This window comes from Gopherus flavomarginatus, chromosome 3 (assembly GCF_025201925.1).
Source record: "Gopherus flavomarginatus isolate rGopFla2 chromosome 3, rGopFla2.mat.asm, whole genome shotgun sequence".
NCBI classification, from domain to species: Eukaryota; Metazoa; Chordata; order Testudines; family Testudinidae; genus Gopherus; species Gopherus flavomarginatus.
Window position 1 is genome coordinate 260,652,007 of NC_066619.1, and position 27,194 is coordinate 260,679,200.

Sequence of the window (27,194 nt, forward strand, 5' to 3'; positions counted from 1 at the left end):
AGTGGTTAGGGTACTCACTCAGGATGTGGGAGACCCCTGATTCAAGCCCCCACCCCTTGATGGGGAGAAAGGATATGAACAGGAATCTGCCACCTCTTAGCTGAGTGCCCTAGGCACATGGCAATAGAATCGTTCTAAGTGGTTCTGTGGCCCACGTCATATTTAAAAATGCCATTGTTTAATTAAAATGGAACAACTTCAGCAGGAGAGACTGAGGGAGCCCCACATCCGAATACTCCATAGCCTCATAGTTGGGGCATTTACCTGAAAGGTGGCAGAGCCCTGCTCAAATGCTTTCCCTCCTACGGAGGAGCAGGGACATGAATCAAGGGTTTCCCACATCCTGGGTGAGTACACTACCGCTGACCTAAAGACTATAAGGGACATCCTTGTCCTCCTCCTCTCCCCCCAGCTGTTTTGTTGAATGTCCCACATGCATCTTAGGTGGCCAAGCTCTTATCTCCCCCTAGTTTGTGGATCACTAGCAGAACTAGGCACTTCCCTGCAGCCCAGACTTGGGCACTTTTCTCCCTGAGAGGGGCAGGGCTTAGCACATACCCCTCTGGTTGGTGTCTCCCATTGGTGCCGGGACACTGTGTTTACTTAGGTTTACCTCCGTGCCTACGGACGCTCAAGGTAAACAAACCATCTCGGCCCACCAGTGGCTTATCCTGATGGCCTGGGAGCCAAAGTTTGCTGATCCCTGAATTATAGAGTCGGCTTGTTAATGGTTATAAAAAATTTCCATTTTTACTTATCCATCTTGGGGCGAGGTCGGCTTATAAACGAACCGGTTTATGATCAAGTATATACGGTATATTCAGTGCACAAGCAGCAGTGTACACAATGTTGGTGTACACAAGAGCAGCAGAATATGTACATGGGACACACAGTAGGGGTTCCGAGTGAGAAAAAGTGCCCATGTAGGCGTTCAGTATCCACATATAGCACAAAATGGCACCAATATCAGCAAGTGAAAATAGCTGTAACAAGCACCCCACAGCACATTGAGCCAGTAACCAATCATCTTCGCCTGGGACCTCTTGCACTAGATGCACCCGACAGCTTGGCTGGGCTTGTGCAACTACCTGAACTGCACAGGCTTTGGCATAGACTAAGTCCTGTCAGAAGTAACTGAGAATGGACCCATTGCAGGTGCAAAGAATTCCAGTCACACTGACCGACGGAATCTTCTACCTATCTGACACTAGCCAAGATGAAAAGCAGATTTTTATAATAAATAAAATATTCCTCTACAACATTCAACATTAACAGGCATCCACAGAGATGTGCAGGCTGTAGGAGTCAAACTCACTATCATGATTAATATGCATGCAAAAATGTTCAGTATTTTAAAAACCAACTTTATAAGTCCATCTTCCAGGTATATGTCTGCATAGAAGGAGTAGTCATCATTGATAATTCTTCCACCTTTAATGAGCAGTCGATCACTCTGAGGGAAAAAAAAGAAGAAACATTTATGAAGTAAACAAAAATGGAATCAAGTCAAATAGCACAAACCTAACCTTTATACCATGGACCCATTAACAGCAGAAGTGCCAGGAATGCTAGTTCGTACCGGGGTGGCCAAACTTACTGGCCCTCCAAGCTGCATATGACAATCTTCAGAAGTTCGAGAGCCAGGGCACACCTGCTTCAGCCCCACTCCTGCTGAAGTCCCAAGCTGTGTTTCCTGTAAGCTGCGCGCTTGGGCAGCCGCTCAGCTGATTAGCAGAGCCGTGCACATCCAGCAGCATGTGTTCAGGTTCCCGCTCACACTCCCGCTGCTTTGCAGCCACGTTGCTCCTGGGACCCTCCTGCTGGCTGTGCAGAGCGGGGGGAATGGAGGAGGAAAGGAGGGTGCTGATATCAAGGTGTCCCCCTCCCTTAGTCCCTGTACCCCATCTCCACAGAGCAAGGTAGAGGGGACAAGGCTCATCAGGACTTGCAGTAGCTCTGAGGTCTGAACAAGCCTTCTGGTGAGTGCCTTAAAGAGACAGTGCATGGTCTCTCAGAGACTGCCCCAGCAGCCAGCACACACAATCTCTGTCTCTGTCTCTCTCTCACATACACACATACCAATCTCTGCAGAGCAGGGGTGGGGGGACACGGTTCAGGAGAAGGAGAGCTTTCAGTGAGTGCCCTAAGGAGTCAGCAGACAAGCGTCTTTCAGAAACTTCCCCAGCAGCCAGCACACACAGTCTGTGTGCGTCACACACAGGACCGGCACTAGGGGTTTGAGCACCCTAGGCGGACAGCAATTTCGCTGCCCCGCGCGCTGGTCTCGCGGCTCCGGTGAAGCTGCCGCAGTCGTGCCTGCAGGAGGTCCACCGGAGCCGCGCAAGGAGCCGACCATCCGCAGGCATGACTACGGCAGCTCCACCGGAGCCGCGGACCAGCGGACCCTCCGCAGGCACCACTGCGGCAGCTCCACCAGAGCCGCCTGCCGCCCCCTCCGGCAAAACGGTGCCCACCAATTATTCTGGCACCCTAGGCGATTGCCTAGGCTGTCTAAATGGTAGTGCCGGCCCTGGTCACACACACACACACAGTGTCACACACAGAGTGTCTGTGTGTCGTGCTCACCTACACACAGGGTCCATGTCGCACACCTCCCAACACTGTTGTTATTGTTGTTACTTCTTGGAACTTCCTGCAATGCCCATATATTCCCTGTAATTTTATTCTTTCAAGTGTGTTATTTTAGTTTTTTGACTGGTCTGAGCATTTCATAATTTTTATCTCTCTCTTACACTTAAATTTAATTCTTTGAGTAGTGAGTTCTAAAATGCCTAACTTGTCCTGGCTGGAGTAATTATCCCAACTGGTAACTTAAAAAAAATATATTATATCTAGGTTTTTTGTTTCTACTGGCAGCACACATCCACACATTACCTTGATGTACATAACAAAATTTATTGCACACATGGGTGGAAAATTGGTTGAATTCCATCTTGTTGAATTCAGACCAATTTATCAAGGTTGTTTTGAATTCTAATCCTATCTTCCAGAGTGCTTGCAACCCTTCCCAGTTTGGGGTCATCTGCAAGTTTTATAAGCATACTCTCCACTCCATTACCCAAGCTATTAATGAAAATATTGAATTTTACTGGACTCAAGACTGACCCTAGTAGAACCTCATTAGATATGGCCTCCCATTTTCACAGAGAATCATTGATAACTACTCTCTGAGTATCAGAGGGGTAGCCGTTTTAGTCCGGATCTGTAAAAGCAGCAAAGAGTCCTGTGGCACCTTATAGACTAACAGATGAATTGGAGCATGAGCTTTTGTGGGTGAATACCCACTTCGTCGGATGCATTCACCCACGAAAGCTCATGCTCCAATACGTCTGTTAGTCAATAAGGTGCCATAGGACTCATTGCTGCTTTTACTCTTTGAGTAGAGTCTTCCAACTAGGTATTCATCCACTTTATAGTAATCTATTAATCTAGACCACATTTCCCTAGTTTTCTTATGATAACGTATTCTGGTACTGTGTCAAAAGCCTTTCTAAAATTAAGCTGTATCACATCTACTGCTTTCCCCCTATCCATTAGACCAGTAACCCTGTCAAAGAAAGAAGCTAGGTTGCTTTGGCATGCTCTGTTCTTGACAAATCCATGCTAGCTATTCCTTATAATCCTATTATCCTCTAGGTGCTTAGAAACTGGATTGTTTAATAATTTGATCCAGTATCTTTCCAAGTATTGAAGTTAGGCTGACTGGTCTATAATTCCCCAGGGTCCTTCTTGTTCCCCTTTTTTAAAAATCGGCACTATGTTTTCCCTTCTTCAGTCCTCTGGCACCTCACCTGTCCTCTATGAATTCTAAAAGATAATTGCTAATGGTTCCAAGATTGCTTCAGCTAGTTCCTTAAATACCTTAAGATGAATTTCATCAGGCCCTGCTGACATGAATACATCCCACTATCTAAATATTCTTTAACCTGTTCTTTCCCTATTTGCGTTGAGTATCTAGTCACCATTAACCTTTTTAGTTTAGGCTGAAGCAAAATGGACAGTAAACACATCAAGCTTCTTGATGCAGCAGTTAGCTCTCCTTCCTGCTAAGTAGAAGACCTACACTTTCCGTCCTCTTTCTCTTGGTCCTAATGTATTTAAAGAACCTCTTCTTCTTGTCTTTTACGTCTTTTGCTAAGTATAACTCATTTTGTGCCTTAGTCTGTCTGATTTTGTCCCCATATGTGTGTGCTATTCTTTTGTATTCGTCTTCAGCAATTTATCCAAGTTTCCACATTTTGTAGGATTCCTCTTTGATTTTCAGGTCATTAAAGAGTTCCTGGTAGAGCCATTTGGGCCGTTTACTATTCTTCCTATCTTTCCTTCACATTGGGATAGTTTGCAGTGGTGCCTTTAATATTGTCTCCTTGAAAAACTGCCAGCTCTCCTGAAATCCTTTTTCCTTTAGATTTTCTTCTAATGGGACCTTACCTACCTGCTCTCAGAGTTTGCTAAAATCTGCTTTTTTGAAGTCCAATTGCCCTTATTTTGCCACTCTTCGTTTTCTTTCCTTAGAATCATGAAATCTATCATTTCATGATCACTTTCACACAAATTGCCTTTCACTTTCAGATTCCCACTCAATTCCTCCTGAAGGTCAGAATCGAGTCTAAAATGGCTGTCCCCCTGCTTACTTCTCCACTTTTTGAAATACAAAAGTTCCCAATGCACTCCAATAATTCATTGGAAATTTTGTTTTCCCATATTACTTTTCCAGCAGATGTCTTTTCTAGCCTTGATGTCACCCATTGACATACAGCCCAGATGGACAATGGACTAAAATTTATTACCATCTGATAGATGGCCAATGTGAAATGAGTTTGGTGGTCACAATCTAGTTCCTAGAGGACAAATGTCCACAAATGCCAAAACCATCACATACGGTAGTAATTTTTAGTCTTGGGCCAGATCATACTACAACTCCTTAATGCCACTACCATACTCTAAAGGAGCCTTAAAGGGAAAATAATCACCCCCAGGACAATTCCCTCAACACAAGAGCAGCACAGAACTAACTTATATGGCCCTACAATGCCCCCTTTATAGCTCCCTTCATAGGGCCAGCTAGGGTCGGGGCGAGAGTTGGAAATACAAGAGAGGTAATGGCCAGAGAGTCTGTACTCCAGCGGTTCTTGGTCCCAGAGCAACCTATTGCCTACAGTGGGGAAGTTGCCTTAACTAACAGCAGCCCAGTAATCTCAACTGTGCTGGTTCCCCAGAGTAGCCAAGAATATGCACCTTTCCACTGCCCCCTCCCCAATCTACACATTCTGTGCTGTACCTCACGAGAGACCACACAGAATCTGGTTTCTGGTTGACTGTCTCAGCAGATTGGTCAAAGACTTAATGGACATGGAGACTGAACTATCTTTTCACCCCTCCAGGTTCATTTCAGGGCACATTAGTCATGCAGTTCAGGGAAGTCTGCACTGCTGCCACCTGCTCAGCAGCCATTCTGTGAATGGAACAGTTCAGTCTCCAGGGCTAGATTTAATTGCACTGTCACATGGCACTGCTGCGGGGCGAGCTCTGAGAGGGCTATAGTCAGCCCAACCAAACTTGGCTGTGCAACGTTAGTGCATGAGAACTGAGTGAAAGTGACTGATTTACCAGTAAACAAACTGGTTTACTGATTTGACTTGCCTTCACTGCCCAAGCTGAGTGACTTGCATAAAGGGGAAAATGAATTAGTTTTCGGAGGAGTTAATTCTCTGCATGTCTTTATCCGTGAATCTAGTGTTGAGTAAAGGCTCTAGCAGGGGTGTGCAAGGGAATTAATAGGGGGAAAGAGTTCCCATGAAAACCAGGAGCCAATCAGGGTCCCTGTTCCATACCCCTCTGCAATCTAAAAGAGCCTCCCATGGGGCAGAGCTATACCTCGCCACAATGCCACAGGGCCTACAGAGCTGGCCAGCATCAGAAAGCGGGAGCCTGCTGAGTTTGTCCCATATGCACTCCACCATTCCCCATCCCACCCAGAATTTGAAAGAGCACAGGGAAAGAGAGGGAGCAAGGGCCACGCAATCTCTCTTGGAAGGTACAGCATGCTTCATTCTCTGTAGTCTACTAGCTCTGCAGGTTGGTATAAGACGAGGAGAGGGAAAGAGTGAGTTCTGACCTAAATTAGCATTAGAGTTACACACACATACAAAAGTAACCTTCAATTGTGGGTAACAACTAACTCCGCATTTTTGCACTTCCCTTGGCCTCAGCTGTAAAAGTAAATTGGTTTTAGTCAGGTTTCCGATTCTGATGTACTAGCATCCTGCAGCAACACTGCATGCAAACATGTAACTATACAGAGCTCTTACACAGTCATTTAAAAAATCATCAATAGGGCATATGTAAACCTCATAAAAATCCTAAACTAATTGCTAGTATCCATTTAAAGTTGATGAAAGCTGAAATACTAAAAGCTCATGTCAAACCTTGTGTGTAAATGCTTAGGAACAGTAATTCAGGTCTGAGCTGGAAGAATTTATATTAATTTGTAGTAGCTTTACTCTTAAGTGGAGCACTGTTCATTACAAGAATAATAAGAGTCAGTCAACATTTTGCATGCAAGTTTTCAGTGTTAGAGCTGAACAAATAATGCCACATATAATATCTAAAATATTTTGTGAAGAATTGTTCAAATGTTCAAAGAATTGCTGGTGCCCTGTTCCCAATGCTCAGGTGTTCTCATTTCTGTGAACATTCAAGTAATCAATTTACACTGGCAAAAACGTTTGCAGAAAGCAAATTTCAAAATTGCACAAAAACTAAAGTTTAAATTCATGCACTCAAGGAATCATGCTGGAAATGGTAGCACACCTCACCTATCCAGGAAACAGGAATAATATCATGTGACTTAATAATAATCAGTCACAACTGAGCAACACAGCTCAGATTTCAACCACTCATGGATTAATACATAAATCAGAAACGTATAACCAACAAATATGCAAAAAAAAAAAAGAAAGAAAAGAAAATAGCTTACGGAACTTTTTTCATAAGTGCAGATTTGCATAAATCAGGCTTGCGCAACTCGGGGGGCATCTGTATTGAATTTGGAAAGATATTAGTCAAATAATTGTGAACAGTGAAGAACTTTGAGGAAGCCACAACCTGTTTCTTCCTTAATCAGAAGAAGAGGTTGTATTAATTGAATAAAATATCCATTATAAATTATGTGCTTGGTTCCATTCAGTAATAAGGGGCCTCTGATTCTTCTGTTGCTTCTTTTCAAAAAAGATAAATAAGGATTCTCATTTTGCCCTGTATCTCTTCTAGATCCTGAACTTGCAAAAATTAAGCATAGGATTATTCACGTGCCTAAAGTTATGCAAATACTTGAGTTCTCAATTTAAAAAACATTTAAGCACTTGCTTATGTTTCCCCATCTGTAAAAATAGGGATTACACTTACCTCTGTAAAGTGCTTTGAGAGCTCCTGATGAAAAATGCTACATAAGAGCTAGTTGTTCTGATGTCAATCCCTGGTCAGCAAAGCATTTAATTATGTGTTTAATTTTAAGCACATACTTAAAATTCAGCATGGATAAAAGTGTTTGGTTTTTTTTTAGAAGCAGGCCCCCCATACTGTTGTCTTTTTATGAAAGATACATCTTTCTTCAGGATGGTTAGATTATCAGAAGTTTTCAATATAATACACGAGGAAAGATCATGTACACAAAAGGTTGGAGACTTTCTATGAGATAAAGTATCCAGGGGACTCTGGGGTAAAATCAAGGCACTGAACTACAATGAAATATGATCCCTATGGGATCAGTCTCAGATGCTAGTAACCTCTGGCAATGAAAATGTGGACAGGAATGCAAGTCCCCATCCTAGAATTTGCCTGGCTGATCACAGCTATTTTTCAGACTCTCTACTGTCAGTAGTAACTGCAGTATTTTTTAATCAGTGGCGTGAAAGGTAATGATTTATTTTGACACATGCTGGCGGTTGCACCTCCTCACCATGATGATTTACTACTGTGCCTGCTGACCTGGACAGACCACCATCTTGTGGGCTCTTTTTCAGCTCATTCAATTTCCTTTTAAAACATTAGTATTGTTCTACTACAAAAAGACAGCATCTCATTTATCTGTTGAGGGGAACGTTACCAATATTTGAAAACATCTCATCTACTGCTGCTAATAGGTCACCAAAGCTTTCCATGCATACGAAGACCAGATAGCAAGTGTGAAAAATCGGGACAGGGTGGGGATAATAGGTCCCTATGTAAGAAAAAGCTCCAAAAATCAGGACTGTCCCTATAAAATCGGGACATCTGGTCACCCTATCCGTTCATCAAGATGTTCTACATTTTTCTTTATAAACAGGCAAAGGTTAACAATACAAGCAACAAATGCAATAGGTCAGGGCTCTTATTAACAGACAGCCAGAAAACAGGTTAAGTAGAACCCAGAAGGAACAGGCAAGGACAATAAGAATTATTTGGTTTTAGTAAAAGCTACATAATACAGTAATTTGTAACAAAAAACTATGCAGGCCACAATTCTGCAAAACACTTAACCATCTGGGTCACACTTTATCTTAAGATTCATGTATAGTTTATAAAGGGTTAATAAATGATTAATAGGATGTCACAGATGTGTTACAGACATGAGTAGCCTGTGCTACAGATGGTTCTAAGTGAACCTTGGTAAAGAGGGGTAATTCCATTTTGCAGAGAATTTAGATATTTTGGAATTTGGTTTCATTCTCCTTCAAAAAGAAAACTAAAAAAATGGATATTCTCTGTGAACAGAAACGGTGCCCTGACTCCTGGGCAATCAACCAGATGGACTGTCCCAGAGCCATGGACCCTGGAAAGCTCTGCCGTTCCTGACTCGCAGGCACTCTGCATTCTCCCTGAAAGCCTAAGGAGCCAGAGCCCAGCTGCTGAGGAGCAGAGCAGGCAAGATAGCAGGAACGAAGGCAGGATTGATAGAACCTTGCCTGGTTTCCACTGGAATTTTGTCAAAATCGAACTCTCTCTGCAAACAAATCAGCCAATTCTGATGACAAAATATTGAGATGGATTGAGCACATCTGTAGTAAGTGTTACAGATTGTTACAGAGTTGCACAGGTCAATGGGTTGCTTATAACCATGGATTATAACAATCTAGAATAATTAACCAATTATTAAAACCTCTATTAATATTTGTTAAGCCTTTATAAACTATTTCTGAATGGAACTTCAATATAAAGTGTCACCAATGTGTGAAACTGCCATCCCTATTCAGCAAAGTACTTAAGCACATGCTTAAAGTTAAACACATACTGAAGCGCTTTGCTGAATCAAGGCCAGAGAAAACAATGAACAATATGTACCCCTCTGATCATCCTGTTTACTTCCCTTTTATGTTGGATCCTGCTCCCCCTTCTTTCCCTTCCACATCGTATCCCTCCCTCCATCTGCCTCTGTCCTTTCTACTGTAAACTCTTCAGGGCAGGGAGTGTCTCTTGTTGTACAATGCCTTGTACAATGGGACCTCAATCTTGACTGGGGCCAGCATGCGCTAACACAATAGAAATAATAAATAATACATTAGAGTCTATGCTCAGGAGGAGACAACAGTGTAAAGAGAGACTGCCACGGTTTAGAAAATATTCAAATAGTGAGCTATCTGACCCTAGGCTCGTGAGCCACAGGTAGCTGTTCAGAGTCCAGAGCCCTGCTCAGAGCCCTGCTCAGCCGCAATTTTAGGCAAACTGAGTCAAAGGTTGCTCAACACACACGAAGCAGCCTGGAGAACGTTAGTGGGAGACTGCGTGGGAGCAGCTGGAGGTACCTCACACATGCTAGAAGAGTAAAAGCAAGGTGCAGGCATCCACCCCTCCTTCCAACCTGCCAGGAACAAGGGGGAAGACCTGCCAGCATCTGGAAGGTGGAAAGAGAAAGATGAAAAGGAGATATTACACTTAAGGGAGAAGTCCAAAATGATACCAAAGCAAAGTATTGCCCTGAGATTGTACCAGTATTAACCCATTTAAAGCTAAATCCTCTCTCAGTTACACCAGAAATGTGAGCTAGCTCCACTGAAATCAGTACAATTACTCTGCATTTATACTGGTGGAATAAAAAGAAGAATTTGTCCCCAAGTATTCCTACTTCACCCATCACTGCAATATCAGTGATGATATGGTCACAACAACGTTACATGGTCATCCCTTCACACAATATGGTGCAAACCTAACAACAGCTCAACATGCAGCGCTTATCTGACGGCTCCCGGCATCTCCATTTTATGAGTGCATGACTCTCCAGCTCTTCATGGCTGAGCTCCTTGCTGTATATCACGCAGCACTTGCATACTGCGGACAGCCATCTACTTATATATGCTTTGTACCATTTTCCTGGTGATTTTTGCTAATCACAGCCTAGCTTCTCCTGCTTTAATATGCCAGTAAAGCCACAGAGCTTAGTCTGTGACAACACAGCAATTATCATGGCAACAGAAGGAGATGTCACAAAGTCAGCATCATTCACTGCAGGATCAGGCAGGAGGAGGGGCTGTCTCCTCAGATGAAGCAAGCTGTTATCCAGATACTACTATTGTCTGCACGATATCAGAAAGAACAAATATCTGTAGGCTGGAGACTGATGCTTTTTGTGCAAAGGTCCTTTCTTACAAGTCTGACACAATCTATGAAGAAGTCTTTTTAGGTATGGAAATGTATTTCCATATATCCACAAATGACAAAATGTCTGGCAGAGATAAGAGATAAGTCTGAATCCACCTCTAATGTTCTAAATCTAAACCCAGCCCCAGTCCTGAATTTTGCAAATGGCTCCCTGTAGTTTTAATGAGATAATTAAAAAAAAAATCTCTGGATCAGTATACTACAAGCTTCAGGTTATTAGAAAATCAGATTCAAATGTTATGGTGGGATGTACACAAGAAAGTCAAAAGCCATCTGTCTTCATATCCACCTTCTGAGCTTTTAAAAAAATCTAGACATCAAAATATGAACAAATATTTTACACCCAAGTTTCTTAGTCTGCTACTGAAATTACTGAGGAATTAAAGTACCACCCCCCAACATAAAATGTTCTAATGGGTTATCACGGCTAATTAATGTACTGTGTCCAATGAAAATAATGCAGCAGTCCATCAGAGTGAATTGACACACATTGTCTACTGTATTCATTCCAATCATATCATAACTGCAAATAGTTTCTCTCAATATAAAACCACACCCAAATCCGTACAAAATGGAGAGAGTTAAGAAAAGTGAAAATCTGCCTGAGCCATTCTATGCATAAGAGACAGTGAGATGTTTGATTTACTGTCTGCATAGAAAGTACCTCTAGCATTGTATTTGTATCTTTGTTCCATGTGTGGAACTCTCAGTGAAGTGTTATGTCTCCAGAGCCAAATAAACCAGTCATCCTTTTTTAATTAACTACAATTACTTTAGCTACATTAGAACAATAACAACATAACAAAACCAAATCAAACTAGCACAATGAACGGGTCCAGAACCATTTCATTCTTGGCTTCAGTCTTTAGCTACTGTTCCAGCTGCAATCAGGGCCGGCTCCAGGCCACAGCGCGCCAAGCGCGTGCTTGGGGTGGCACGCTGCAGGGGGCGCTCTGCCAGTTCCTGGGAGGGCGGCAGGCGGCTCCGGTGGAGCTGCTGCAGGCATGGCTGCGGACGGTCCGCTGGTCCCGCGGCTCTGGTGGACCTCCCACAGACATGCTTGCGGCAGCTCCACCGGAGCCGCGGGACCAGCTGACCGTCCGCAGAAAGGCCTGCGGGAGGTCCACCAGAACCGCGGGACCGGCGAGCAGCAGAGGGCCCCCTGCGGTGTGCCGCCATGCTTGGGGCAGCGAAATTGCTAGAGGCGGCCCTGGCTGCAACCAGTGACAATTGATCAAGTCTTCTGAAATGACTCCCAACCACAATATTCCAGGCCTCAAAAGTGGACACACTCAGGGCCAAATTCGTCTCTCGTGTAATACTGCTGACTTTAGTGGAGTCATACTAGAGATGAACCTGACTCCCAGTCACCACAATTCTTAAAGTTCCACTGCTGACAATGGAGGGTTTACACCCAAATCTCAGGTAGCATATGGCCCTTAATATGAAATATCTTGCCCTGAACCGTAATCAGAAACTGTCTTTTCTGTGTTCCAAATCCACTTGTATTTCCAATTCACTGGCTATGAATGTGTGTGATTTGAGAGAGGTGAGGCTGACTGTAATAAAATTGAGAAGTATTAGGCTTCCAACACATGTCTCTTTGCTCCTTTAACATTTCCAAAGTTAAATACTCTGCCACTAAGTCTTTAAAAATATCTCTGGCTCCTCTGTTTTAGAGGGAAGATACATAGGCTGATATTTGTGTTTTCCTTGACTAACAGGACATCAACAGTAAAAACTGCTTGGATTAATATTGGCTAGGGGCAGGTTTTCAAAGGCTAACTCCCATTGAAAGCCCCACATCTCTTTGTGCCTTTGAAAAAATCCCCCTCGGAAAGCGATTTCCCTAACAGACAATATACAGAAGAGCTTTGGTTTTTTTCCTGAACATGATCAGTTTTAACACTGGACATATTATGTTATGATTAAGCAGTTTTGGTTTAGCAAACAAAGGAGATGATTTCAAAATATTAGCAGCAAATGAAGAAAGCTATCCTTCCGAAGTGCAGGTGTCCTTCTGGAAAGGATCAAAGACAGCCTGTAACTGGGATTCCACAAAGGATTGTCTGTTTCAAAACTTTAAAATATCTCAATTTTTAAACAGCATTCTTCTCTCTTTGGAATCTTCATGACCATGGTCCTGCCATGAGGGCAGGGGATTGGACTCGATGACCTCTGAAGGTCCCTTCCAGTCCCAGAGTCTATGAATCTATGTTATATTGTAATATTAATCTTCATAGGAAGTAATATTTTAGCTAGTGTGAACACCTAATTAGCTAAGGACCTAGCTTGTAACTCATTCATATCTTTGAGGCATCATTTCTTCTAGCACCCTAATGGACTCACCTGCCTACATGCTTTTAAGCCTATTCTTTTAACAAATTTATTCTTCTTATGTACAGTAATTCACTTAGGAGGGATTTCGCCAAATGTAGCAATGCCATAGCTTGGTGCACAGCCAAGTTTGTTCATGTTTATTCGCTTAAACAATCTGATGTTCCTTTTGTTTCTCCTCTGGGGACCTAGCTATTTATTCATCTAGAAAATCTCATTCCTTTATCATCCAGTGTAAAAGGGTTACACTGTAAATAACAACCCTGTGTAAATTTCTTCACAATAAATGCCATCTTTTCATGCTTTAGCAATCTCAATAGTGTAGGCACCTAACACTCCTTATTCTGGCAAAACAATATGCATTGGAGTCAGTGGAAGAGTCACTTGAGTATGGACTGGAGGATGCAGCACTAAATGTGTTCCACTGGCTGTCATTATATTTGCCTTCTGGGTTATAAATTTCCATTATGGCAATTAAAATTGAATTTCCAAATCTCAACAGGCTAGTCCCAGAAATGTCTCATCCCAGAAGGAAAAAATAACAGCAATCCAGCACAGTTAGTTCATGTTGTAAACCACAGAATCAAAGATCAAATGTACTAATGCTCTTTTTGGAAGCATGCATCAGGCCAGAAGAACAAATTTGGCCCTGGTGTGAATTGTACCAGGTCTGAATTTGACTCACAAAATGATGGGTGTTCAATGGCCATTCTGGCAAAGAATGAAAACCATTCCATTAGATACCCTGGTTTGTCCCATCGAGAGCTCTGGAGAGCCAGTTAATTTGAAAGGGATTCAATGTAGCGACTGGATCATTAGGCAATGTGTTTGCAGCAACTTATAATGCTTAATTAGGGGCCACTCCATGTTGAATTAACCGAAGCATCTTCAAAGCTTCTACATTCAAACCCAAGTACAGTGCATCACAGTAATCGAAGCTAGAGGTCATGGGAATTCAAAGCCAGGTGCTGGACAATCCAGATGAGGCTAAATCTCTTGAATAACGACAATATTAGGGATGGTCTAGACAGTATTTGGTCCTGCCATGAGGGCAGGGGACTGGACTCGATGACCTCTCGAGGTCCCTTCCAGTCCTAGAGTCTATGAGTCTATGAGATGGAAGAAGGCATTTCTGGGCACTGCCATTAACTGGGTATCCAATAGCAGAAAGAGCTCCAGAAGGACCCCCTTGTTTCTTACAATCACAGGTAATATGCCTTTGCGGGTTGGGGATGTTTAGTGTTAGCCAATCCTTCTAAACATTTTTCCCCTTCGCTCCAGCATCATCTCCAGCTTCCCTGGAGTTTAGCGTTAGTCAGTTCGTCTTCATCCAAGCACTGATCTCACTTAGACTCCTGCACTATACATACATTAACTAGCTATCTCCAGTGGAAAAGTTAGAGAAGAAAAAGATCAGGTGTTTTTACCACCATGTCATCTAACCCTGTACCAGCACTAGAACAATGGTGTGAGAAGCTATGAAATTGTTAGCATAGATACGACCTTAAATCTCTGGGAGATGGTGCTGACACTGGAAGTGAATTAAATGTATTGTTGGGGGTTCACATATTGCTGGCATCTCAGGCTATGGCATCTTACAATCTCCCCTAGCATCTTAGCCATGGTGTCTTACAATCCCTCCTAGCAGTTTTACAGATACTAAATACAAACAGGAAGAAGATACCCAGAAGGGAGAAAAGGTATTTAAGTTAAGCGCCATTGTGGACACAAGCACAAATGGATATAAACTGGCCTTCAACAAGTTTAGGCTTGAAATTAAATGAAGGTTTCTAAGCATCAAAGGAGTCAAGTTCTGAAACAGCCTTCCAAGGGGAGTAGTGTGGGCAAAAAACCTAACTGGCTTCAAGACGTATTTTGATAAGTTTATGGAGGGGATGGTAAGCGACTGCCTATAATGGCATGTAGTCAATCTGTGACTGCCAGCAGCAAATATCTCCAGTTGCTGGTGATAGGACAATAGATGGGCTCTGAGTTTCAGAGAATTCTTCCCCAGGTGTCTGGCTGGTGGGTCTTGCCCACATGCTCAGGGTGTAACTGATCACCACAACTGGGGTCAGGAGGAATTTTCCTGCCAGGTCAGATTCTCATAACACAAGAACTAGGGGTCACCAAATGAAATTCATAGGCAGCAGGTTTAAAACAGACAAAGGAAGTATTTCTTCACATAACGCACAGTCAACCTGTGGAACTCTTTACCAGATGATGTTGTGAAGACCAATACTATAAGAGGGTTCAAAAAAGAACTAGATAAATTCATGGAGGATAGGTCTATCAATGGCTATTTGCCAGGATGGGCAGGGATGATGTCCCTGACCTCTGTATGCCAGAAGCTGGGAATGGGCAACCTGGGATGGATCACTTGATGATTACCTGTTCCGTTCACTCCCTCTGGGGCACCTGGCATTGGCCACTGTGGGAAGACAGGATACTGGACTAGATGGACCATTGGTGGGACCCAGTACAGCCATTCTTATGTTCTAAATTTAATAATGAACAGCAAACAATGACTGATATTTCAATGCTTCATCACAACATGGCAGAGCCCCTGATTCCCCAACGTTATTTGGAGCTTCATCCTGCACAGAAGAGGCGTAGATTGTGATGTGTACAAGCGCCAAGTCAAAAGTGATGGGCAGGAGCATGTATGCAGGAGAACTCAATCCTACTTTAATGAGGACTGTGCAGCTGCACAATCAACACATGACTCCTGCCCAGCACACAAGAAAAGTCTAAGAAGGAAACATGTAGCTAACTGTCCTGTTCGTTTGATGAGGATCATGATTAAGCAGATTTCTACTTGGACTCCTGGCCCATTCCCTGCCCCTTCTTTACTCTGCACTCAAGAGCAATAGAGTGAGAGCCCACTAAGGGCTTGGGATTTACTTCCACTTCATGCAGAGGACTATGTGAAGTATGTAAGCTTATTTGAGCCAACTCTCATCCTCTGCTTACACCTGCACAGAAACCCAACCATGCTGCACTCCCTGCTGTACCCCATGGAAAAGGCTTAGTGTCATTATTTATTATTTTATAGACCCAGAAGTCTACTAGGTGTTTCAAAGGAGATAGAAAGACAGAGGCCCAGATCCACAAAAGATATTTAGGCTCCTAACTTCCATCAATTTCAATGGAAGTTAGGAGCCTAAGTACAATTTTGGATGGGGGTTGAGTCCCTGCCCAAAAGTGCTTGCAATCTAATGGCTGGATTTTGCCACCCTTACACTAGGTAGCACCATACTTCACCAGTAATTTCATTGATATGACACAAGTGTGGGAGATGAATAGTAGGAAAAGGACAGAGAGAAAAGGTGAAGGTGACACAATGTTCACATGGTCCCTGCATTTCAGCATGTGCACAACATTGTGGTTCAATTCACAGTTCATTTTTAAAAATATGTATAAAATAGGGCTGTTGATTAATTGAAGTTAACTCACACGATTAACTCAAAAAATATGATTAATCGCAGTTTTAATAACACTGTTAAACAACAGAATACCAATTGAAATGTAGTAAATATTTTTGGATATTTTCTACATTTTCAAATATATTGACTTCAATTACAACACAGAATACAAAAAGTGTACACTGCTCACTTTATATTATTTTTTATTAAAATATCTGCACTGCAAAAATGATAAAAGAAATAGTATTTTTCAATTCATCTCATACAAGTATTGCAGTGCAATCTCTTTATCGTGAAAGTGGAACTTACAAATGTAGATTTTTTTTTGTTATGTAACTCAGCTAAAAAACCAAACACTGTAAAACTTTAACGCCTACAAGTCCACTCAGTCCTACTTCTTGTTCAGCCATCCACTAAGACAAACACATTTGTTTACATTTATGGGAGATAATGCTGCCCGCTTCTTATTTACAGTATCACCTGAAAGTGAGAACAGGTGTTCAGATGGCACGTTTGTATCCAGCATTGCAAGATATTTACGTGCTAGATATGAAGGGGTATACGAATGTTTAGCATGCTTTGGCCATCATTCCAGAGGACATGCTTCCATGCTGATGATGCTCATTAAAAAAATAATGCGTTGAATTTTTAATTGGACTCCTTGGGGGAGAATTGTATGCCTCATGCTCCGTTTTACCCACATTCTCCCATATATTTCATGTTATAGCAGTCTCGGATGATGATCCAACACATGTTGTTCATTTTAAGAACACTTTCACTGCAGATTTGACAAAGTGCAAAGAAGGTACCATGTGAGATTTTTAAAGATAGCTACAGCACTCGAATCTGAAGTGCGTTCCAAAATCTGAGAGGGGCGAGGTGTGGAGCATTCTTTCAGATGTTTTAAAGAGCAACACCTCGATGTGGAAACTATAAAACCCAAACCACCAATAAAGAAAATCAACCTTTTGCTGGTGGCATCTGACTCAGACGATGAAAATGAAGATGCATTGGTCTGTACTGTTTTGGATCGTTATCGAGCAGAACCTATCATCAGCATGGACACGTCCTCTGGAATGGTGGTTGAACCATGAAGGGGCATATGAATCTTTAGCGCATCTGTCACGTAAATATTTTGCAACACCAGCTACGACAGTGCCATGCGAATGCCTGTTCTCACTATCAGATGACATTGTGAAAAAGAAGCGGGCAGCATTATCTGCTCCAAATGTAAACAAACTTGTTTGTGTGAGCAATTGGCTGAACAAGAAGTAGGACTGAGTGGACTTTTAGGCTCAAAAGTTTTACATTATTTAAAAAACCAACCTGCATTAAAAAATAAAACAATTCTATATTCATGATAAAGAGATTCCACTACACTATTTGTAATGGGAGAATTGAACAATACTATTTCTTTTGTTTTTTACAGTGGAAATATTTGTAATAAAAAAATAAATATAAAGTGACCACTGTACACTTTGTATTGTGTTGTAATTAAAATCAATATATTTGAAAATGTAGAAAACATCCAAAAATATTTAAATAGTATTCAGTTATTATTAAACAGCATGATAAATCATGTGATTAATCATGATTCGTTTTTTTAATCACTTGACAGCCCTAGTATAAAAATAAGGAACGAACAAAAAGAGATTTTAAGATAGTAAATATTTTTCACACACTTATTGTGGGCATCACAGAAGAGGTGAATTTTCAGGAGAGATTAAAATGAGGGAAGGGCATTGGTTTAGCAGATTAGACTAGACTTGTTCCATACAAAGGGGGAAGCATGAAAGAAAGACATGGAGAGGTTCATGGCAGAAATGGATGAAGAGGGCATCAAAGCTCGCATTGAAAGCAGTGAGCTGGAGTCAGGGAGCAACACAGTAAGAGGCAAGTCAGACAAGCAGGGAATAACAAAACTATTTCCCTTGTCAGCTCCCAGTGAGCATTCTATAGGTAACTACAGTTGTACCAGGTTTCAGAGTGGTAGTTGTGCTGATTTCCTATCATGATTATGAGTCTCTGCCATGACTGGTCTGACTGAGAATGTTGCTTGGTTCTTCAACAAGGATATATATACAGGGGTGATGGAACTAGAAGTGATGGGGTGCAGCAGCACCCTCTGGCTTGAAGTGGTTTCCATCATATACAGTGTTTGCAGTTTGGTTCAATGGCTCTCAGCACCCCCACTATACAAACTGTTCCAACATGACTGTACGTGTATAATACACACTTCAGAGCCTGATGTTTCAGTTCTTACTCCTGGAAGACTCCCTCTGAAGTCAGTGAAAGTTTTGTCTGAGTAATGATTGTAGATATGGCCTTTGGTGCTGCACTTCAGTCATGTACTGGGAACACCACCAAAACATTTCCCAAAACCATTTTAGAATCTTTGACAATTGACTAAACACAGTCAACTCAACCCTCCCCCACCCCGACCAGATGTTGGTACAATACAGGATGATGCGGCCTGCCTCTGCTGTGCTTGCACATCCAGAATTCCTTCTGACTTCTGTGGGAGTTTGGGACACACGATTAGTACATCGGACAACAATACTGAAAATCCATTGCAAAGCCTGCAGTAAGCAAGATTAAGGACCAAACTATACTTCCCCAATAGCAAAACTCCAACTGATTCAATGAGAACAGATCTGGTGGGTCCAAGAGATCAGGAAAAAAAGAGTCAGAGATCCTAGCAAGGGTGGTTTTGGTTGATTTTTTGTTTGACAATTGCAATGAGCATTCATTATGTTTGATAAGAGCCCTGGAGGCTTGAAGATGCAAAGTGTTTCTTTATCAGTTTTTTACTTTCACTCATTCACTAATGTAGAGTTTGTCTTATGGGCTGTGTTATTGTTACGAAGACACAGACACCTCCTGTTAGGCTGTAGACTCTTCTGGGACAGGAAGTGTACACACTACACAATATACAGAGCCAAGACTATTTGTCTAATTTGCTTTTTTTTCCTCCCTGAGGGAAAGAGTAAGGGACAGAAACTTAAAACATGAAAACATAGTTCAAGTTCTGGGTCTGCCAACTTTGGCTATGTTCTTTTTGCCTGTAATTTGGTCACAAAAACAGCACTGGTACTAATGGATACGCATGTAGAGAGAATTGGGCACCTTCCATATCTGGGGCTCTCTTTCCTTGTTCTTGATTATTTTGTCCTAACACAAAAGGAAATCATGAAAGCTGAAGAAGTTATATAACACTCTGTAGATTTAGAGGCAAACATCTCATTCAGTTCTTCTAGTTTCTTACTCAAAATTGGATAGTGCACTATTGTTGCTGGGCACACATTTACATATTATTTGTATTAAAGTACCATGTTAAAGCCCCAACCAAGATTGGCTCCCCTTATGTGCTAGGCAATATTCACACATACTTAGCAGAGACAGTCTCTGCCTGAAACAGTTTACAATCTAGACAGAAAAAGGGTGGAGTGAAAACAGAGGCAAAGTGAACGGCCCAAAGTTCCACAGAAGGTTTGTGACAGATAGAAACAGAACATGGCCCTCTGGACTTCCAATCCAACGCCCTCAACACTAGACCACACTGCCTCTCAATAATTTGACACACCAGTAAGCAGCTGGGCACTGAAGAAGTCACATATCCATTTACAGCATTTTAAAAAAATACGTTTGAAATATTTAGGTTCTTGTAAGCTTTGCAAGTGCTTGCAAGTGTTGCAACACTGGCTGAAATAATAATATCTAGCAACGTTCCTGCAGTGCGAGCTGCTTAACAAGTTTCCACACCTACGTGTCAACCCATCCTTTATCAATTAAAATCTTGCATTAGGAGCTGGCCGGTTTCCAGGACACTTGAGTTCTGCTCACTCCCCAGTAAAAGCCAAAGAAATGGAACCTAGTTGGAGTGCACCTCAACTTCTGCCTTTTATCTCTTCCCATGTGATGCTGAAGCATGGAACCAACTTACACCACTGGATTCTATGTGGCTCTAACAAATAAATTTCTGCCAAAAACAAAGGTGGGAGGGATTTTGTGTCGGTAAGTGATGTTTCTCAGTCAGACTCTGTGGCCTTTGGTGGAGGGCGTTGGTCTTGTGAAAAAATCAAAATGGTCGAATACACCAAGGAGGTTATCCTCCTCCCTACAGTTTATATGAAGCTTTGTTTATTCTTTATGCTCAGCCATCATTGTATCTCTGAGGGAAACAATATGCAAGATCAAAGCACCCAGATCCTTTTTTCAGGAAAACCATCCTGCAGACGGATGCAAACGGCCAGCTGAAGGTCCCTGAGAATTGCGATTAACTCTTTGACTCCTGATCTCTTTGGTATATTGTTCTCAAGGATCTATTAATAGCACTGAGAGGTGTTGGCTCTCTCTCATCATGGCGCTCTTTAGGTTTCCACATTTTTCAATTCACTATTGGCTTGTTGCCCTTCCGATCCCCCTCCCCCCCACCCCACATCAGTTTTTTGCTCGGGATGCAATATGCAATTTCTCTCTCTACGTGCGCTGGGGATGTGCTGGGGCTTTCCGAGGCATTGTGGTTGCTGCCCGGGTCCCCTCCCTCTTTTGTTCTGCTTCACATCAGTTGCTGACTCTCCCCAAGTCTACCACCTTAGCAAGAACCGCTGTCGTTTCAGCGCTAAGCACACGAACCCCCCAGACATCTTTTAATGTACTGCTACCCCCCCCCACACACACACACCCTGTGCGGATCCGGGGCGGGGGAGGAGAAAGGAGCAATAAAGCCCCTGATCTGCCCAAAACAGACCTGCCACCACCCCCGTCCCCCAGAAACTCACTGCGATTATTTCCAACCGAGCGATCACACACACACAGAGCGCAGAGTCCAGACTGGGGGGGGGGGAGGGAAATAAGAGGGGAGGGGACTTCTCCCTTTCCCCTGCTCGCGTCTCAGTGGGGGGAGCCGCTCTCGATCCGGATTCCGATCCGTGTGAACCCTGCTTTCTTGCCATGCTGTAATATGCCCTCGCCCTGAAATCAACCAGCCGCCATAACCATCTATTCCCACTCCCGGGACCCCTGATTGCTCAGCGCCCTGGCGGAGCGGCAATAGCCCCTCTCCGCCCTGGGGTTCCCGGGTAACCCCATCACTCCACTCCCGGGCCGGCTCCGGGCCCTGGACTCCGCTTACCGTTATGTGGGGGATGCTCTTCTTGCCCTGGTAAGACATGCTGCCTCCTGTGAGCCCTGCGCGCAGCACGCACCCCAGGAACAGCACAATGCAGAGATACGGGGGGGGTTGGGGGTGTTATTCACTGGAAGCAGTGTTTCCTTCCCGGGAAAGGCAAACCTAGCCCCCTTTTTTCGGTTGCAGTAACACAGGGCGCGTCTCCCCGAGGGAGTTGGCCAGAGCTCCGTGCAGCGGCTGCAGCAGCGCCCTCCCGGCTGCAGAACGGAGCAGGATTCGCTCGGCGCAACCCAGGAAGCGTTTCCTTTCCCTTCTGTCTCTTCCCCCCCCTCCCCAACCCATCAATCCATCTGTGTCCTCCAATACCGGGGCTGGAAAACGCCGTCCCCCCACCTAGCACCGGGCCGAGCCCCACGCTTGCTCTCCCCGAGACTGCTTCTCCGGCTGTATTTCTACCAGGGCTGGGACAAAGCACCGCTGCCCCGGCTCTCACACTGTGTGAATGTCCCCTCCCTGGCTGCATGGATAACGGGCGAGAGAGCCAGGGGAAGCACATTGCAGCGCAGATGGGCTAGAACAGGTGGAATTCACGTGGTTCTCCCTCATTGCAGAGAACTCAGCAGATTGCTGATTGAAGCCTCCTTTCCCCACATTTCACCTACATTGTTCCCCTAATGGCTGCTGTTCCCCTAAAGGGACCAGATTAAGGGAAGTCAAAGGCTCAGACAGTGACCCAAAGTTTAAATCCTTCCGGAAGCCCTTCCATACAATGAGTTCTGGATCCATGCTAGCATTAAATTGCACCGAGTCATTTTTAAAGTCAGGACACATCCCTGACACTTCATCACTTTTCCACTGAAATCTGGCTTCAGTGCTTAAAAGTTCCAACCCAGGTTGCTGGGGGTGGAGGTGGGAGTGGGTACGGAATGGGTATTGCTGCAGGTTCTCCTCCCCTCTTCCCACGCCATTCTCTAAATATAGATGATAGGATGATTTCAAACCTTCTCCCTTCGCCCCCTCAATTCAGGAAAGCCAATCCATTACTAATCTGGAATCACATAAATACATAATTCCTGGGCAAGTTTAGAAGAATGTTGCCTGATGTGTGCAATTTTAAATAGGAGGCAGAACTCAGGAGAGAGGAGTACAAAGCACACACTCTGAGGCACCATCCCAGTGCAGGGAGGATTATTATTTTGACATAAAGTTGAGGTAATGAATAGGAAATGATAGGGAAGAGAAGACTGCAGCAAGGTTGGCTTCACCCAGGTCCTGATGGAAGCCCTTTACAATTAACCAGACCCCTATTCAGTATTTAGTGATTCCAGTTTTTCAAGTCACATATTTAATCTGGCACAAAACTACCTCTAAAGACCATTACCACCTTTATGCTCTGTCCTATGACTACAAACAAGGAAAGTGTACCAGATCCTGGCTCAAGACAAACAAGAGAGATTTCCGATCCAAGGCTGTAAAAGAAAAGAAATCTTATTGACAAATATTCTGGCTGTGTGTGTTAAAAGCCAAATGGGGTGAAAAGTGGAAGGGATTTATTTTTGTTTGTTTGGGGTGTGTATGTATGGACAGCAAATGTGTTCAGATGACCCACTGACCAAAGTGAGAAAATAACTGCAAAGGTCTATTTATTTAGAGAGGAAATAACATTATAATAATCTCACAGGGAAGCCAGTCTCCTGTGTGTTGTGATGTAGAGGTGTTTTATTTATGACCTCTGCCACAGGTTTGTATGTACAGAAGTGGGACTGCTCAGACGGCAAGAAGCTACTGGTTAGAGAACTCAGTTGCATTTCTAATTTCCTAACTTATCTTGGTATAGTCTTTGTCCTGCTCCAATGAGTGAGAGGAAAAATTGAAAATCGCTTACCACCACGGAAATAGAGGTCAACCAATTCAGGAATCAGGCCATTATCCAGTGCTTAGCTCAGCAGTACAGATAGACAGTCATCGTTACTTTAAAGGAAATGCCTGAGCTTTGGGACCCCATTCTGTTTGGTTACAGCTATAAACAATCTGCTAAGGATACAGTGAAACCACAGGAGGATCCAGGTGGCTTGAGAGCAGCATGAACCGAGCAAATCTCACAGGATGGGGAGAGCGGTGGAGTTGGTATATGTAGAGGTGGGTGGGTGTGTTTGACTCATCAGGGCTTTTCCAGCGATAGGAAAAGTGAATCTGACGGCTCGCTGATTAGGACAGGCCCCTCAGCTCAGAGATTTCAGTTTAGGACTGAGCTCCCAGCTTTGTTATGCTGGATGGCACCGTCCAAGCCAGCCTTGTGGAATCGGTGCCAGTGTGTTTGTAGACTCTGAATACGGTCCCTTTTAAAGAGTCACTAAGGGTTTAGAACATTAAAGTGTGTGTGTTCCAAACTGGAATGTACAAGAGCCCTTGTAAGGAACATTTCCCTGGAAAAACTGCCACGACCTTTGATTTTTTTTGTTTGATTATTTAGATTTTTAAAAGAAGCTGAAGGAGTGAAATCTCCTGCTTCAGGAATCGCGGTATTCCTGAGCCTTCTCGGGCTGCAGTAACAGCAGGCGGGTGTATTTATTCTGCACATAGGCGACCTGCAATGCCAAGTCTATATGGCAGTTATGCTCAAACGGGTGATCCCTGCAACAGCTCTGGACCTACCGGCAAGCCGCAGTAAAGCTCTGCAGCAGGGCTTGTGCTGCATAGGCTGGGAACCCAACACTCTTTGCTGTTGCAGTTGTGACACTCCTGATGCCTAGGGCTCGTTGGCGCTGTAGCCATGAATGGGTTCTCTCCCCCTGCCAGAGCTTGGTACCGAGACCCTGCCACCCCCTGTCCTCCCCCGCGCCCTTACCTTCCCATTGTCCTGGCCCTGCAGCAGCTCTTTCCCCATCGGGTATCTGATCTCGATGCCCGGGGTCTTGTCGTCCCGGTCCCCGGGGGAGCTGATCACGGAGCCGGAGACCTCGCTGACATCGCTGGCTGTCTCACTGTAATTGTCCCCCCCATCCAGCATCATGTCGTGTCTGCTGCCGCTGCGCGGGGTCCGGGAGCCCTTCTTCCCCACGCTGTAGGCATCGAAGTCGATGGTTTTGTTCTCGTAGGCCCCCTCCACCGAGGCGAACATGCCCCCGTATTTCTGCCGGGGGGTCTGAGCCGTGGTGCCCGGCCTGGCCAGATACACGGGCAGGTCGTCTTCCTTATTCCAGTTCCTCTTTCTCTCGGCCATTCTCTCTCTCTCCCCGGCTCTCTCCCTGCCCCCAGCTCCTCTGCACCTTCCACTACCGGGCTCGGCTGCTGGCGACCATAAACACCAGTGAACGGATGCAGCAGCGCAGTGGCAGAGCCGGGGTTGGCTGGTGGGATCTGGGAGACGCAAGCCCCCACCCGCGAAGAAAAATCTCACGGGGGGGGGGAGTGTTCCAAACAGCCCGGGCAGTAGGCAGCTCGTGAACTAAAGTACAAAGAGAACAGGGGAGAGGATGGCAGCGCTAGGCGATCGGAAAGCCCTGGGCGAATAGGAAAAGCACCGCATTAGCCCGCCAGTATAAAGAGCGGTCCAGGGGGAAGGGGTGCACACCCCCAACCCTGTGCAAAGCGGGCCCTTCCTGGCTACTCCTCCTGCCCCGCTGCAAAGATTGCAGATCCCTGCCGCTGCCTGGCTCGCAGTGAAGAGCTGGGAATGGAGTTGCGCCCACCGACTCACCCACTCGCACTACCCGCTGTCTCCGGGGGAAGATACCGCGGTGCTGCCGCACTTGGAGAGGCGAGGGCTTCTTAAAGACAGGGGTGCGCAATGGGCACGTCCACAGCAAAGCACCTGCTGGCTCCTTCTTCTTTCAAAGGAGCTGGACTTGGTGCCAGATCTCGCCGCGAAGCCACGATCTTTGTAGCAACTTTGGGTTGGCTGCTGCTCCCTACCCCACAGCAGCAGTTGGTCATTTGCAGCAGCGAAGATTGTCCTCCTGTGGCAATAGGTGCAGACCGGGGGGGAGCGGTGGGGGGCGCGGAGGACCCACGCACAGATCCGGGCTCCTGAGCAGGGAGGGAAAAATCTGCTGCTCCTTACGGCCGCTTCCCTGCTTCTTTCTGGTAGCAGCAGCAGCTGCTGCAAAGGGGAGGGATATCCGTGCGCCCGGCCGCCGCTCGATCTCAGCCTGGAGGCGGCGGTGGGTGAGACTGAAGCGTGCCGGGGAGGGAACCGCCGCGCCGCTGCTACCTGCCTCTGACACGGAAGTAATAGCATCCGGCGCTGGTGCGAGCTGCGCTGCAAATCTTCTCTGCCCGCAGCCCTCTGCAGGGAGCGGCCTGGACACTGCGCCTGCAAAACTGCCCCCGGGAAGTGGGCGGGGAGCGGACAAAAGACTGGAGCGTTAGGCGCAGAACAATGCGCTGACTGTCACTGCCCCAGGCTCCCCGCTGTCTGCAGCCGGAGCCGCCGGAGTGCCTGGCTGGGAGCTGTCCCTTCAGCACCTGAGTGACCAGCCTTGCTGCTAGCCCCAGGCCTGTGCAAGGAAAGATTTACAGCCCAGTTGCACAACGTTGGATAGAATCTCACTGCAGTAAAGGACTTTCCATAAACGAGCGCCTGTTTTTAAGCCATACAGGAATCCGAGTGAAAGAAAACAACAGGAAATACAACGCAGGGCTGGCAAACAACTAGACACACACACACACAAATATGTTAAAACTTACATAAAATGTTTTCAATGGAGTTGCGCCTTCTTATACCATGAATGAATTGGGTCCATTATATTTAAACCACGACTAATCATTTATTCCGATAACGATTTTTTAACTGCCATTGTAGTCAACAAAGAGTGAATTATGACTCCGATTTCCAAAACAAATTAGGGGACATCTTTGTAAAGCAGGCCAAGTCCAGCGACTGTCACTGCTTTATGCAGATTAGTTCAGAAAATCTGGCTTTTACATCCTTAGGTAAATTTCAATTCCAAATGTGGTTTAAGGCAAGTAACTTAAAACAACGATATTTTTCTGACAGTCAAAACTGTTTTCATAAACCTTGGAAATGTCCTTCCTACCGCAGCAGTTGCCTAAGGGATATTTCCTACCACACTGCCCTTGCACAAAATGCTGCTGAGATTGATTAATTGGCTAAGTGAAGCTGAAGCATTTAATCAATCACAAAAGCTATTGATCGTTGGCATACAAGGAAACAATGGATATGTTTGCTATTATACAACCACCTCAGTACACTCACCCTTTATTGTCTAAGGTCCTTAAAGCCATTCCTGGTGGGCCAGAAACTGAAAACTACTGAAGATCAAACCGTTCTACAGGCCACAGGAGAAGTGGAAAAGAGGGGTGAAACAATGCCCCTCCCCCCATTGAAGTCAATGGTATAAGTCCCCTAGGAGTCTGGGAAGGAAGTTAGTTCAGGGAACTAACCTTTTCATACATACATTTCCTCAGATTGAAAATGTATATGAAGTAGTGATATAACATGCCAAGTCCAGATATAACGTTTCAAAGGAATTTCTCTCCTGGACACTCTAATTTTTGCTTTCTTGGACTTATCAGTAACACTGGGAAATTGTCTAGATTGTTTGTCTAACTGGGGCTGGGATGTTAACTACTAATAGCGAACTGATAATTGACTAACTGATTGTAGTGACAATCACAGAGGG

General features: G+C 44.5%; 1 protein-coding gene across 2 annotated transcripts in view; it reads right to left on the reverse strand.

The window, feature by feature from the left end:
* CRMP1 (collapsin response mediator protein 1) overlaps positions 1-25,923 on the reverse strand; it is a 64,411-nt gene extending 38,488 nt beyond the window's left edge. The window contains exons 1-2 of one of the 2 annotated variants that reach the window (XM_050947617.1): positions 24,398-25,923; positions 1,365-1,453 (exon numbers count right to left, since the gene is read on the reverse strand). In XM_050947617.1, the coding sequence (XP_050803574.1) occupies positions 1,365-1,453; positions 24,398-24,772 (464 nt within the window). In that variant the 5' untranslated portion in view covers positions 24,773-25,923. Of the gene's footprint in view, positions 1-1,364; positions 1,454-21,552; positions 21,828-24,397 lie in introns of those variants that run through there. The other variant, XM_050947618.1, reaches the window with a different exon arrangement.
* Between the last annotated feature and the right edge of the window lie 1,271 nt (positions 25,924-27,194).